Source organism: Myotis lucifugus, unplaced genomic scaffold, assembly GCF_000147115.1.
Source record: "Myotis lucifugus unplaced genomic scaffold, Myoluc2.0 scaffold_61, whole genome shotgun sequence".
In the NCBI taxonomy this organism is placed as follows: domain Eukaryota; kingdom Metazoa; phylum Chordata; class Mammalia; order Chiroptera; family Vespertilionidae; genus Myotis; species Myotis lucifugus.
In genome coordinates, this window is record NW_005871109.1 from 5,892,159 (window position 1) to 5,904,575 (window position 12,417).

Genomic DNA, 12,417 nt, shown 5'->3' on the forward strand with positions numbered 1-12,417 from the left:
TAAGGGGATAAATGTCTAGCCGCTATGCTGTGCGCCTGAAACTGGTATGGTATTGAATGCCAGCTGTAATTGAAAAAGTTAAAAAATAAAGCAAATTACAGTAGAAACTAACACATAAAAATTCTTTCTCCTTCTATTCCTCCATTCTAATGCAGAGTCCTTGGAGAAACAGCAAAACGAAGAGGTGTTGATAGATGGTCTATATCAGGAAACAGTTTTGGGGGAAAAGGAACAGAATTTCCCCCATGTGCTCCCCTCTGCTTCTCCTATCCCTCCCTGGTCGATGGAACCTGGGACAGAGAGTCAGAGCCCTGAGGGGTCTGAATTCCATCTCTGGTTGTCTCTGTGTCTCCCTAAAGGTCCCTTTGTCAATCTGGCCTTAGCTTAGCGTTCCCAGCCATAAAACAAGGGGTTTAGACTGGATAGTTTTTAAGGGCATATATTTTATAATTTTTATACATTCCTTTTTTGGAATTTGGGGAGGATAGACTTCCAGTGTTTGAGTATAAGGGTAAGCTGAGACTCCCTGCTGTGCTTCTCTTGAGAAGAGATAATTAGCAGGAGGGAAGGAAGGATAGGAAATAAATTTAAAACCTTTGAGGCCAGCCAAGATGCAAATTATTGGCTCAAATAAACTCTTACAAATATTCTCAAAGAAAGATGCAAATTACTTAACAGAGACAGTAGCATGCAAGGTTCCACCTGCAAACCAAAGAATGAAAACCTGTGCTTTCCCCTCAGGCAGAATTGCAGACAAGCAATTAGGACAGAATTTGGCCCAAGGCCGCAGCACAGTGAATTCGTACACAAAAATCACTTATTTGAATTTAAAAAATACTTTTCCCCTTATGTAATAACCACACTCTCCAACGGTGAGACTTATTCTTCTGTAGGAAGGACTCAGTAGGACTAAGTTTTAGAACATCAGTCTGGATGTTGGTAGAGAATGAACTCGAGTGGGGCAGAGTGGGAGAGGGGCCACAGAGAGACAAGTAGAGTGTCTGTAAGTATAATCCAGTAGGGGTTCAAGGAACAAAAAGAGAGGTCAGGTCTTAGTAATCAATTCGAGGAAGCTGGGTAACAAACCAGATTCAAGAATGGGGTGACAGGACACATGAGATAGTGACAGAAAAGAGAGGGCAGGTTTGCTTGGGAAGAAGAATGTCAAATTCATTAAAGAGAAGAGAATTCCCAGAAAACCATGAATGTTTTGACTGCCTCTTAAAATTCTGTTATGAACTTGACTTTTTCAACCACCTGAATTGTATTCATGTTAATAAACAGTTACAAATACCTATCAAGTGACAGGTATGATGTTAGACACCAGGATGACGAAGATGACAGCTCTCAGATGAGTAGTCAATTACAACCCTTCAAGCTATTACAATAACATTGTCAACGTGAACTTAATTTTCTAGAAATTAGGGTCATGTCATTCTTTTCACACACGGAATGACTTTCAGATATCTAGTGTGGCACTCAAGGTCCTTCCTCTGATTTCCTCTTTTGTCACTCTCCCGCCACACTAGACTGGTTACAGTCACCAACCGTGCCGTGGCCTTTCACTAACTCGGGATACATCTACTTGTCTTTCAAAACAAAATCTCTGAGTCCTGCAGAGCGGGGGGTGGGGGGGGGATGGGGGGGGTGCAGCTCTCTCTTAGGGCACTTCTCATGCTGAACTGGTATTGCTTATTCACTGTTTCCTTGCCAGCACTTCAGACAGAGACCATGTCTTATTTGTCTTTTTATCCACAGTGCTTGGGACACAGTACCTATTTCCCTCCTATTGAATCTTCTACTTACTGTCCAAACTTGGGAATCAATTCAATTCAGATAATGCAGTATTAGTCAGTGTCCAAACCCGCTATCCCAACTCATGCTATGCAACTTAAACATCAAATTGATTTGAATAGCAAGAGGTATGTGTGGACATGAGCAGATGCTATTTCAGTGTCTGAGTGCCTGGGCAGATGGACGGCAGGAAGGCAGGGAGGCTTCTATGAAATGGTACCCAGTGAACCCTCAGAGGTGGCTTTGCAGGGCTGTGACTCCAGGGCTTAAACAGGGCCTGGAACACAATAAATGCTCTAGATGTTGATTTTGGTGAGTTAGACAGAACTCTGCTAAATCCATGTCACAGGTTGTTCTAGGTTCCCAGCACTAAATTCAAAGTATTCCATGGCATCCAGTATGGAGCCCTGACAGCTTTCCCTTTTTTGGTGATTAGCAATAGATTGTGAGAAAGAAAACAGACTTGATCTGTGGCTGGTTGCTTCATGGGGGTGCACGGAAGCTGGAAGCTGTGTGTGTCCAGTCTGCTTGCACCATGAGGTCCCACAGCTGGAGTCCCACACAGCCAACCTCCTTCAGCTGCCTCCTGCCAGAGGCGGCCGGCTCTCCATACCCCTTACCTTAGTCGATTTTCCTCCATAGTATTTATTATTTTCTATATGACATGTTATAAGTTTATCTTTTAACATACTCACTGTTTGATTCCTCTCAGTTGAATGTAAACCCCAGGAGGGCAGGGCTTTGTCAAATCTGTATATTCACTGCTGTATGTCTTATCCTAGAACACCAACTAGCACACATTACAATTTCTATATTTTAAATATGAATAAGGTGAATATCAATAGATGTAACTTACATAACTCATTGGGGTCCCAAATAATTTTTAAAAGTGTAAAGGGTTCCTGAGACTAAAGTTTGAGAATGCTGTCCTAGAGGATCCAGGCTGGCCAACACTGATGGGAAGCGAAGCACGAAGTGGGCCGTCCTCCGGGAATTTCTGATCAAACTGCTCTACTCTGAATCCATTATCTGACTGTTGCAACACTTAAGCATTCCAAGGTTGTAATTATGAACTTCCTGCTTTTATTTATTTTTCATTGAAAAACAGAGCTGGTTTTTGTTTGTTTGGGGGGTATTTTGGGTGTAGTGTCCCCCCCCCCCCTGTAATATTCTTACCAAACTAAAAAGAATAGAAATGTGTAGAAATGTTCTTTTCCATTTCTAGGTGTGGTACTGCCATTCTCCCATTTGCGTAGTTAGAAACAAAGTCATTTTGACATTTCGCCATGGATTTTCCCTGTGAGATAAATCTCATTTCATTCTGTTCTTGTCCTCCCTTCTCAAATTCTAGGGCCTGTTATCCTGAACTTGAACTTTGCAGCGCTCTTCTCAATGGTTCTTCTATCTCATCTCAAAACTATCAAGCACACTAATGCCTGATTCACTGTTCTCATATAGAAAATTGCAAACTTAAAAACTGATCCTGAATACTGCCTGTTTCCAGGGGGTCAAGACCAAATGCCTTGTTAGGGTGGGCTCTGGAGCCAGACTTGGAACTTGCTTTGGCCAAAAGAATTTGGTAAAAGTGACCAGATCTTGGTGTGCTTGTGCCCTCTCTCTCAGACCTCTGCCTCCACCAGGTTCACCTTCTGAAAGATCAGAGGTCATGTGGAGGAGATCCAAGTCTTCCCAGCTGAAGCCATTGCCAGCCATCCCCGGGCAATGTGCCACTAGGGAACCCAGACAAGAGGGGCCAAGGCTGGCCCAGCCCAACAGAACTGCCCAGCTCTCCTGTAGACTCCTGAGAAATAACCAGTGATTGTTGTTTCAACTGCTCACTTTCGGAGTGGTTTGTTATGTGGCATTATTGTAGCAACAGATAACTGACACGGGGTAGAGGTGAGGGGGTGGGGAGCAGAGATGAAGGCTGAGATGAATCCCGTGTGTCTCAGGGGTGACGCGTCCTCTGGATGTAGCAGGAATGTGGGAGGAAGTCAGGCTGCGTGAAACACCCTGAGCCACAGCTCCTTCATCTGAAAATAAGTCATCATGGTGTCTACCTAGCAGAGTTGTCATGGACAAGATAACAGATAAAAAGTGCTTAATGCAATCTTTGTCTAATAAACTACTCCTCAAGGTCAGAAAATATTGATTTCTACTCTGTTCCAGGCACTGTGGCAGACTTGAGAAACACAGCATGAATAATGCAGGGATGCATGAAGTATATTTTTGTTTTCAGAACAGCAGATCAGACACAACATAGAGCATCGGGTGAATGGAGATAGGCAGTAGTAGCACAGGACAAAGCTGAGAAATGTTCCAAGTTGCTGTGGTCAACTGTTGACTTGTTATCTACTTTCATAACAAAAGTAAATCCAACAACTATAGTACATACATTATTCACAGTTTTTATTTACTCAGCAGGTATTACTTTCATAGAGAATAACACAATAAATTATTTAAAGAAAGCTAGATTAGGGTCAGGTTGTAAGGGCTTTCTTTATGCTATTTTATGGGGTTTGCTTTAGCCTGTAGGTTGTGGTTGCCATCAACGTTGATAAAGCAATGATAAAGTAACTCTAGCAAGATGACCCCGATGACAGCAGTATACAAGAAAGCCCTGGTACAGCAAGAGAGTGGCAGCCTGAAGATCAGTTAGGAGGCTCTTATAACCAAGACCAGGGATGATCAGAGAGTGGTGCAGATGGAAAGAATACATTTGTGAGTTACTCAGAAGGAAGAACCTACAGGATGTGGTGCTGGTCAGATGAGGGCCCAAGAGATGCCCTGAGATTGCTAGCACAGGAAAGTGTGTGTGCAGCTCTTCTGTGAACTGAGAGAACCAGAGGGAAGCAGAGGAGTTTTGTAGTTTAAGAGTAAGTGAAGAAAAGTCAGGAATTAAAAATCTAGAAGGTGGGGGAAGAAAATTGACCCTTCTCGGCCAGGATTTAAAAGGATTTAAACCAAACTGTTTATGGTAGGAATCACCATCAAATAGCAACCAAGAGAATTGACATGGTCTTCATATGAGTCCTACAATAAGATCAGAAGCAGCTGAGCCTTATGGGCACAGGCATCTAGTCTCAGAACAGAGGGCTCCCACCTTAAGTGCCTGTGTGACAGGCCTGGAGATGACTTCCCTGCCTCCAGTCTCACCCACCTATGCACACTCAGCCTCCCCTACTGCAGTCCCTTCTGTACACTGTGACCAGCATGACCTTCCTAAAACCTCCGTCTGAGCCCTGACACTCCCATGCTTACCACTATCCAGCAGAATAGCACACACAATGGGAGAGGTGTAGGGTGGGAGCCAGCCTGCCTTCGTTTGAATCCCAGATCTGGCGCCAATTAACTCTGAGTCCTTGGAGAGTTGCTTATCGTCTCAGTGCCTTGATTTCCTCACCCATAAGTGGGGGATGATTGTAACCCTATCTCATAGGGTTGTTGTGAGAATTAGGTGATATGATCCAATATATAAAATGCTTAAAGATGACCTGCTACATAACAGGCACTTAATAAATACTAGCTACTCCTGTTCACATTACTTTCATTTCCCACAGCGTGAAAGTGTGACCTGGCTTAGCACAAAGGAGCTTAGCTCTCGTCTGGTTCTTTAATCTCCTCTCCAAGACTCCCCCCTCACCTGAGATCTACTGAACGCTAAGCCCGATTAGGCCGTTGTGCCTCCACACACTGTTCCATTCACTCAAAGTGCCCTTTATTCTCCATTTGATCTGTTCTTTTCATTATTAAAACTCAGCTTGAGGGTTACTTTCTAGATTTCAGTCTCCCCCATCTCCAAGGCAGCCCTGACCTTGCTTAACTGCTAGTGCCGGCCCCTTCTGCTTCTGTGACACCTCCACCAGCACAGTCACACTCTGGCTGTTATCCTCTTTGCTTATGTGCTTCCCCACTTGGCTATAAGCTTTTTGAGGACAAGATGCTATACCAGTCAATGTTCCATCTCTGATGCCTGGCACAATGCCAGCATTAATCTGGAATTCAGTTAGACATTTGTTGAATGAATGAATAAATGAGTGAGCTAAAGAGAATAAATGGATGTTCACTTCACCTAGAGCCCAAAGGCAGCAGCTGAAACAACTTTGGGACCTTCTGTCAGTATCTGTAGTGATGGGACTGGAGGCATCCTCCTAGGCCACAGGCCTTCCAGATGGATGGACAAGAGACGTGCTGTACACAGGGGCCTTTCTGGACCCAGCACAGTGACCCTGAATTCTCTAGGACAGTGGTCGGCAAACTGCGGCTCTTTGGCCCCTTGAGTGTGGCTCTTCCTAAACCTTAGGAGTACCCTAATTAAGTTAATAACAATGTACCTACCTATATAGTTTGAGTTTAAAAAATTTGGCTCTCAAAAGAAATTTCAATTGTTGTATTGTTGACTAATGAGTTTGCCGACCACTGCTCTAGGAGGCAGCACAGGATGAGCTGCACACACACACCTCCAGCGTTGCTGGCCCCATGCATGCAGCAACTTGTGAGTGAAGAACCTGTGTGTGTAAGAGTGTGTGTGCACTCAAGCACTCTTCTGAGCTCACACTTGTGTGTATACCCTCACTCTCCTCCTTCATGGTAAATATATCTGCTTTAAATTAGAGTTACACATCTCTTAATGTTTGGCTGCACTTACCATGAACTAACAGACCCTGGGGCTTGGCTCAGAGGTATGTTTTAGTTGGCTTCCAGTGGGGTTTTTGTTTGCTTACTTGTCTTGTTTTTAATTTTATTTTGTTTTTAATGGCTTTGAGTATGAGGCACACACATTTACACTACCTGAATGGATCCCACAGGCATTTAAATTTGCAGCAACAGACTTTCTTCTTTCAAACATGATCTAACAAAAGACACGAGTTATTTAATTTAGCAGGAAGAGGGTTACTTGAGGTAACCTGCGCGCACCCTTGTAATAAAAGGAGCTGGACTGAAACAGGAAATAAAATCTCTTACAATGCCTCGTTTTGACTGCCTTGAGAATTTTTCTTCATAAGTGATTTACAAGTTAAAAAGAGGTTAATACTCTTATCCACACAAGAATGCAAGCATGTGGGATTGGCCGAAGAGTTCTGTTGGGTAAGTTCTCCATCTGGGTATCTGAGACAATGGTGTTTTGCCATAAATTGTCAAGTGCAATGCAAAATTTCTTTATACTAATAAAAGTTAAAGAATCAAAGGCTTGGAAAGATTTTAAAACATAAGTTAGATTATATTCCAGTAACTTTCACTCACTGCATTCTAAGTGTGTGTGTACCTGCTCTCCCTCTATCACTGGAAGAGAAGGAAGAAGAGAGAGAGGGGTTGGGAGAAAGCGAGTGTTTATGTTTGTTAGAGTTAAGATTCTAAAAATTTACCTGCCCCCCAAACATCCCTGGGACTGTGGCTCTCATGGGAATATCTTTGGGGATCTTCTTGAAAGAAAGCTTGACGACTTGGGAACAGCTCTCTAGGGAATGGTTTAATTACAGAGCAACTCCATCATATTAATTATCCCCAGAACCTGGTCCTTCATAGTTACCCAAGAAATAGTTCCTGAATAAATAAGCACCACTTAGACTAATGTTAGAATTTTCTGGAAATCTCTTGAGACACAAGGTTGAATTTTCCCAAGGAAGTCATATTATCCTCTCCCTATAGATTTTCTGTAAAACACACACACACACACACACACACACACACACACACACACACATATTGCTAAAAATGTGAGTGCTCCCTTGGAGGACTGAATGAGGTGCTACAGGCCAAACTGCTGGAACCCCCTCCCAACCTCCCTCACCCCCAGAAGTCTTCCCACAGAATCCACAGCTTTTTGAATCATAAAGGGTGGGTAGAGAAAACAACATTTGTATTTTTAATTGCAACTGCATTGGGTAAGTCACAGAAACCTAAGAAGCTGGAGATGAGTTTGTGCCACTTTGTGAGGGACCTTCTCTATACAAAAGGCTAAGAGATTCGAATGGATTTTTTGTTGTTGCTCATAACTGATGGTGAATGACAAAAAAAAAAAAAAAAAATCTACCCAGAGGAGTAATGTGATTCATTTGGTGTTGTGGGAAGGCCTGCACGATAGCAGATAGACTGTAGGAGCAAGACCAGAGGGAAAGAAGCAGTAAAAGGGCTAGTGCAGGATGTAGCACGTTCTACTCACTCCTCTGTCCCTACTGTGTATGTAGCACAGGACCCATCCAAGAGTTGGGGCAAAAGTGGTTGTTAATCATAAACCAAATCACCAAATGAGGGCCCCAGAGGCCCCAGGCATGGAAGGAGCAATCTCCAGAAAGCTGACAGGGAACTCACGATGGGGAGGGAACATTTCAGGCCTCCAGTGCGCGAGGGATGAGGCAGAGGATGAGAGTTAAATAAGTAGGAAGACCAGACTATGCTGAGCTTAAGTTGGAGTGGAAAGGGGCACTTCAAAGCCTGAGGGGCTCAGGGTGTTCAAGGACAAAGAGCAGCTCAGGGATCCACTAACTGTTCACTAACTGTTTAGGCTTGGGGGCCTGCCTGACCCCTGGCACAGAAGTTCAGGCACATTCTAGCTCAGGCCACATTAGCACCCAATCTTACACACTGGTTTTTTTGGGGGCAGCTTCTGTTCCATCCCCTGCGAGCTCATCCTTACCTTTACCCCTCCCCTCACCCCATGCTGATCCCCAGTTGTTCCTTTTCAGAGGAACATGTCAGGGCCAAAAAGGATTACTCACTTGACCAACTTGATCAACTGCTTCCTATAATAGATAAGGCACCCTCCTCTCTGTCTTCTGACTCAGAGATAAGATGTTCCCTGTTCTTTCAAAACCATATAGCCCCTCTCTCTGTGCTGACAATCCTTCTACATTCATTCATTTTCTCACTTAGTTATTCACTGACAAAGATTTGTTGAACATAAACACTAGTTTAGGCACTGGGACACACACAGCATTGAATATGAAATGCAGGATCTAGGCTCCTATAGAGCTGACATTTTAGATCTAAGCAGTGACCAAATAAATGAGCTAGAAGACTTCAAAGTAATAAGTGCTAAAAAAAAAAAAATAAGTAGAGGAATAAGAGCTCCAAAAATCCTCTTGGGTTTCCTATCTCAACATATTTCAGATTAACCACCCAATGACCTAAGCCAAATCCCTGGGAAGCATCTTGCATGCATCCTTCTCACTCACTTTTCACTCTTAATTATCAGTCACCAAGCCATGTGGATTCCAAGTCTCAGTGGCTCTCAAATCCATCTGTTCTCCATCTCAATGACACAATGTAGGCACCATCACTGTTGCCCAAATTACTGCAGTATTCCCTTGACTGGTCTCTGCTCTGTAGTCTTGTCCTCTTCCTTCATGTCATGCCCCTGCTTAAAACTGCTCAGTGGTTCTCTATAGTTTCTCAAGTCAAGTGCAAACCCATTAGCATGCAAGGTCTTTCATTACCTGGATCCTGCTGACCTCTTCAGTCCTGCTTCCCTATACTCACCTGCCCCATACAGGTCCACTCAGCCATATCTGCAGATCTGCATGGCCAAGTATACACACCCTCATATCTTTGACATGCTGTCCCCTCTGCACATACTTCTCTAATTTCTTTGTTCAAAACTCATCTCAAGTGTCATCTCATTTGGGAAGAACCATGCAGTTCTTATGAGGGTTACATTGAGAAGGGATGATGGCACCATGATGGCATTCAGCTATGTCTTATTTCCCTAATGGAGTGTCTCACACATGGAGCACACATAATTAGCCTATAAATAAAGTTTTCCCATTTACAATAAATCATCTCAGAATACAGGCTTGGATGGGGGGAAGGGGAGGGAATTGTCTCGTCATTATTTTCATAAAATGGACTCACGCATAGGACATTTTCCTTCTCATTTATGTTTTGTTGCTTGCTACTTGTTTTAATTTGAGCTCCTAAACATTATTCTTAATGGCCTGGAAGTGATTCTGATGGGTCACAAGATAGGAGACAAATCCCCGAGATCCCACCATTGGAACAGCGTGCACAATAATAGTTCACTGCAGACCCCGACCCTGAGCACTGCCTGGCACATTTGCAGCCACTCCCGGCTCACAGGGCCCTGGGAGAATCCACCAACCTGTCACTCTCCTGGAAAGATCTGCAACCACACACCTCCGCCAAACCAAGGTCTATCAGGAGATGCCCTTCCTGGCTGACCTCTGACACTGTAGCCTGACCTTCTATGGGCCCTTAGGAATGCCGTGTGAAATGAAAAGCTGCTTTCTAAGAATGGATTCTCCTGTGGACACCAGTTCCCTGCTAAGGTTGCCTCCACACGGGCACATAAGAGGGTACATCCAGCTATTACTGACATACTAGGTCAGCATCCCTGTACTGTCTATGTCTCTGAGTGACAGTCCCCAGCATGATATACAAGACACAGCTCTCTTACTTGCGTTCAGCAGAGTCTGGATCTTCTTCTCTTCTTCGGCTTCTTGGAGTAGCTTTTCTGCCAGCGTCTTGTCCTCTGATTCCACGCACATGTCTGCTTTCCGAAGGTACTCTAGGTAGTCAATCTCCCGCTGGGCGCGCTCCACCCTCAGTGCCAGGTTGTTCACTGCGCTCTTGTACTCGCTTGTGTAGGTGTGGCATTGCCCGAGCATTACGGATATGTTTTTTGAGAACTCCCGGAAGTCTTGAATGTATGCCCTCGTTGCTTGGGTACATGTTTGCAGTCTTTGCTTTAGTCAGAAAATAAATTCCCAAATTACTGCTAGTTATTGAAGTTACCCAAGTAACATAAATAGCTATCATTCATTGAAAAGATTTTAAAAAATACAAATAATCAAAAAGGGGGAAAATAAAAATCACCCTTAATTTCTTAACTTAAAGTGCTATGGATACTTCAATGTATCAATTTTTAAGTTTTCCCATGCATTTAGTCCTATATATTTTTCAATGTGGGCAAGTTGGTGCTAAATGTCGTGGTTGAGTATAACTCTGGCACTTTCAAGGAGGTGGGACTGGGGAGGAGAGGTCTGAGGAGGGAGCGAGTGAAGAAGCAGCAAGAGGCCACCGGCCTGGGAACATCTCATCCACCACCTCCAGCCTCAGTCCGTCGGCCGGACAACATTGGGCCTGCTCTGCGGAATGATTTTGCCCTGACTGTAACTAGATCACCAAATAATTTGGACTTTTAAGACTTTTCAGGAAAATATTGAAAATAAATATTGGAGATAAGAATATCTTTGAAAGAAGATAATTTATCAAAATTTAACTTGTACAAAAGCAAGATGATTAAGCATGAGATAGTCAATGTCAACACCAGGGTTGTGTCAAAGGCCAAGTAGGGCAGAAGGTCACATTTGTCCCTGGGAGCCTGTTCATGCTACAAAAATGTTACGTTTTGCAAAGTTCAATGAAATGGTAGCTGCAGTGTATGGAGAAGAGGCCCAGGTTCTTTCTCTTTAGCATCGCTGAAATCTGCTCACTTCTAAATCCAAGTTCAGTTTGGCAAAAGAAGCTAGGTCGGCTTCTTGGCACAACAATATCATGACTTTTTACAGTGACCTAACGGTTTATCCTAAGAAGACAAAAAGCAAAGCTAAAATTAGCTCTCATCCTGCTATAGTGAAAATGAAGAAAAAGTGACCCTAAATTTTAATTTTCAGATTTTAGAAGTTGAACCATCATATAATAACAGTTTCGGACATTTACCAGTATGCCAGGCACTGTTCTAACTATGGAGTAATATTAAATCTTCAGAATAGCTTTAGGAGGTAAATTCTATGAACATCCCCATTTTACAGATGAGAAAAACTGTGCAGAGGGAAGCCCTGCTCAAGGTCTAGGAGGTGCACAGTCTGGACTCTGGTGCTCTAAACCACTAGATCATAAAAAATTTCAAGTGTAACCATAGCAGTGCATCCAAGTAGATAGGGAAGCATGGGTAAGAGAAGCATGTTCTTGTATCAGGTGCACCGATCACCTACCTCCAAGACTTGAAAGCGCTGGTAGATGTAGTGCACCATGCCTGGGTCCTGAGCACACTGTGGCGGGGGCACAAAGGCGGAGAGGAACAGCACCAGGAGAGCAGAAGCTCGCTGAAGGGCCAGCATCGTCCTGCAAAACACCCAGGGGTGGAATCTTCTATGCTGGGCCCCTCGAAGAAGACTCAAGGGTCCAGGTGGTGGTCTCCTGGTTTCCAGCCGCTGCTGTGAAAATCCTCTAAAAACAGCCGGAAAGCAAAGTTTGCCTGTTATTCCACCAGATGCATGACCTCACTTTGCAAGCTGGTGATCAAATCCAGCTGTTGGCAAGCCGGTCCCTGGAGGCCTAGCGGGCTGACTTGAGGTAGAGAGCTTCCTGGGTCCAGCATCTGTTGGCATCACCCTTGACACACACGTGGACCCTCCCCAGGCGAGTGCTGCACCCGGCTTCTGGGCCTGGGTGAACGTGCATTGGGGTGGATGCAGGAAGGGCTTCTCCCCTCTCCCCAACTCTTTTACTTTTGCTTTCCTCCCCGCAGTGGACTCTGCAGTCCAATCACAGCCCTGACCTAACACACACCACTCCCAACTTCTCAGAGCTGGAATCTCAGTTTTGTTTCTGGCAAAAATTCCCAGGATCCTTTTCCCAGAAGTCCTGTTGGGAGACCCCACC

At 44.1% G+C, this 12,417-nt stretch overlaps 1 protein-coding gene across 1 annotated transcript in view; it reads right to left on the reverse strand.

The window, feature by feature from the left end:
* The window catches only part of OLFML1 (olfactomedin like 1), a 24,412-nt gene extending 12,139 nt beyond the window's left edge, over positions 1–12,273 (reverse strand). The window contains exons 1-2 of the mRNA XM_006089669.3: positions 11,748–12,273; positions 10,208–10,496 (exon numbers count right to left, since the gene is read on the reverse strand). Of these exons, the coding sequence (XP_006089731.1) occupies positions 10,208–10,496; positions 11,748–11,873 (415 nt within the window). The 5' untranslated portion in view covers positions 11,874–12,273. The remainder of the gene's footprint in view (positions 1–10,207; positions 10,497–11,747) is intronic.
* Positions 12,274–12,417: the final 144 nt, after the last annotated feature.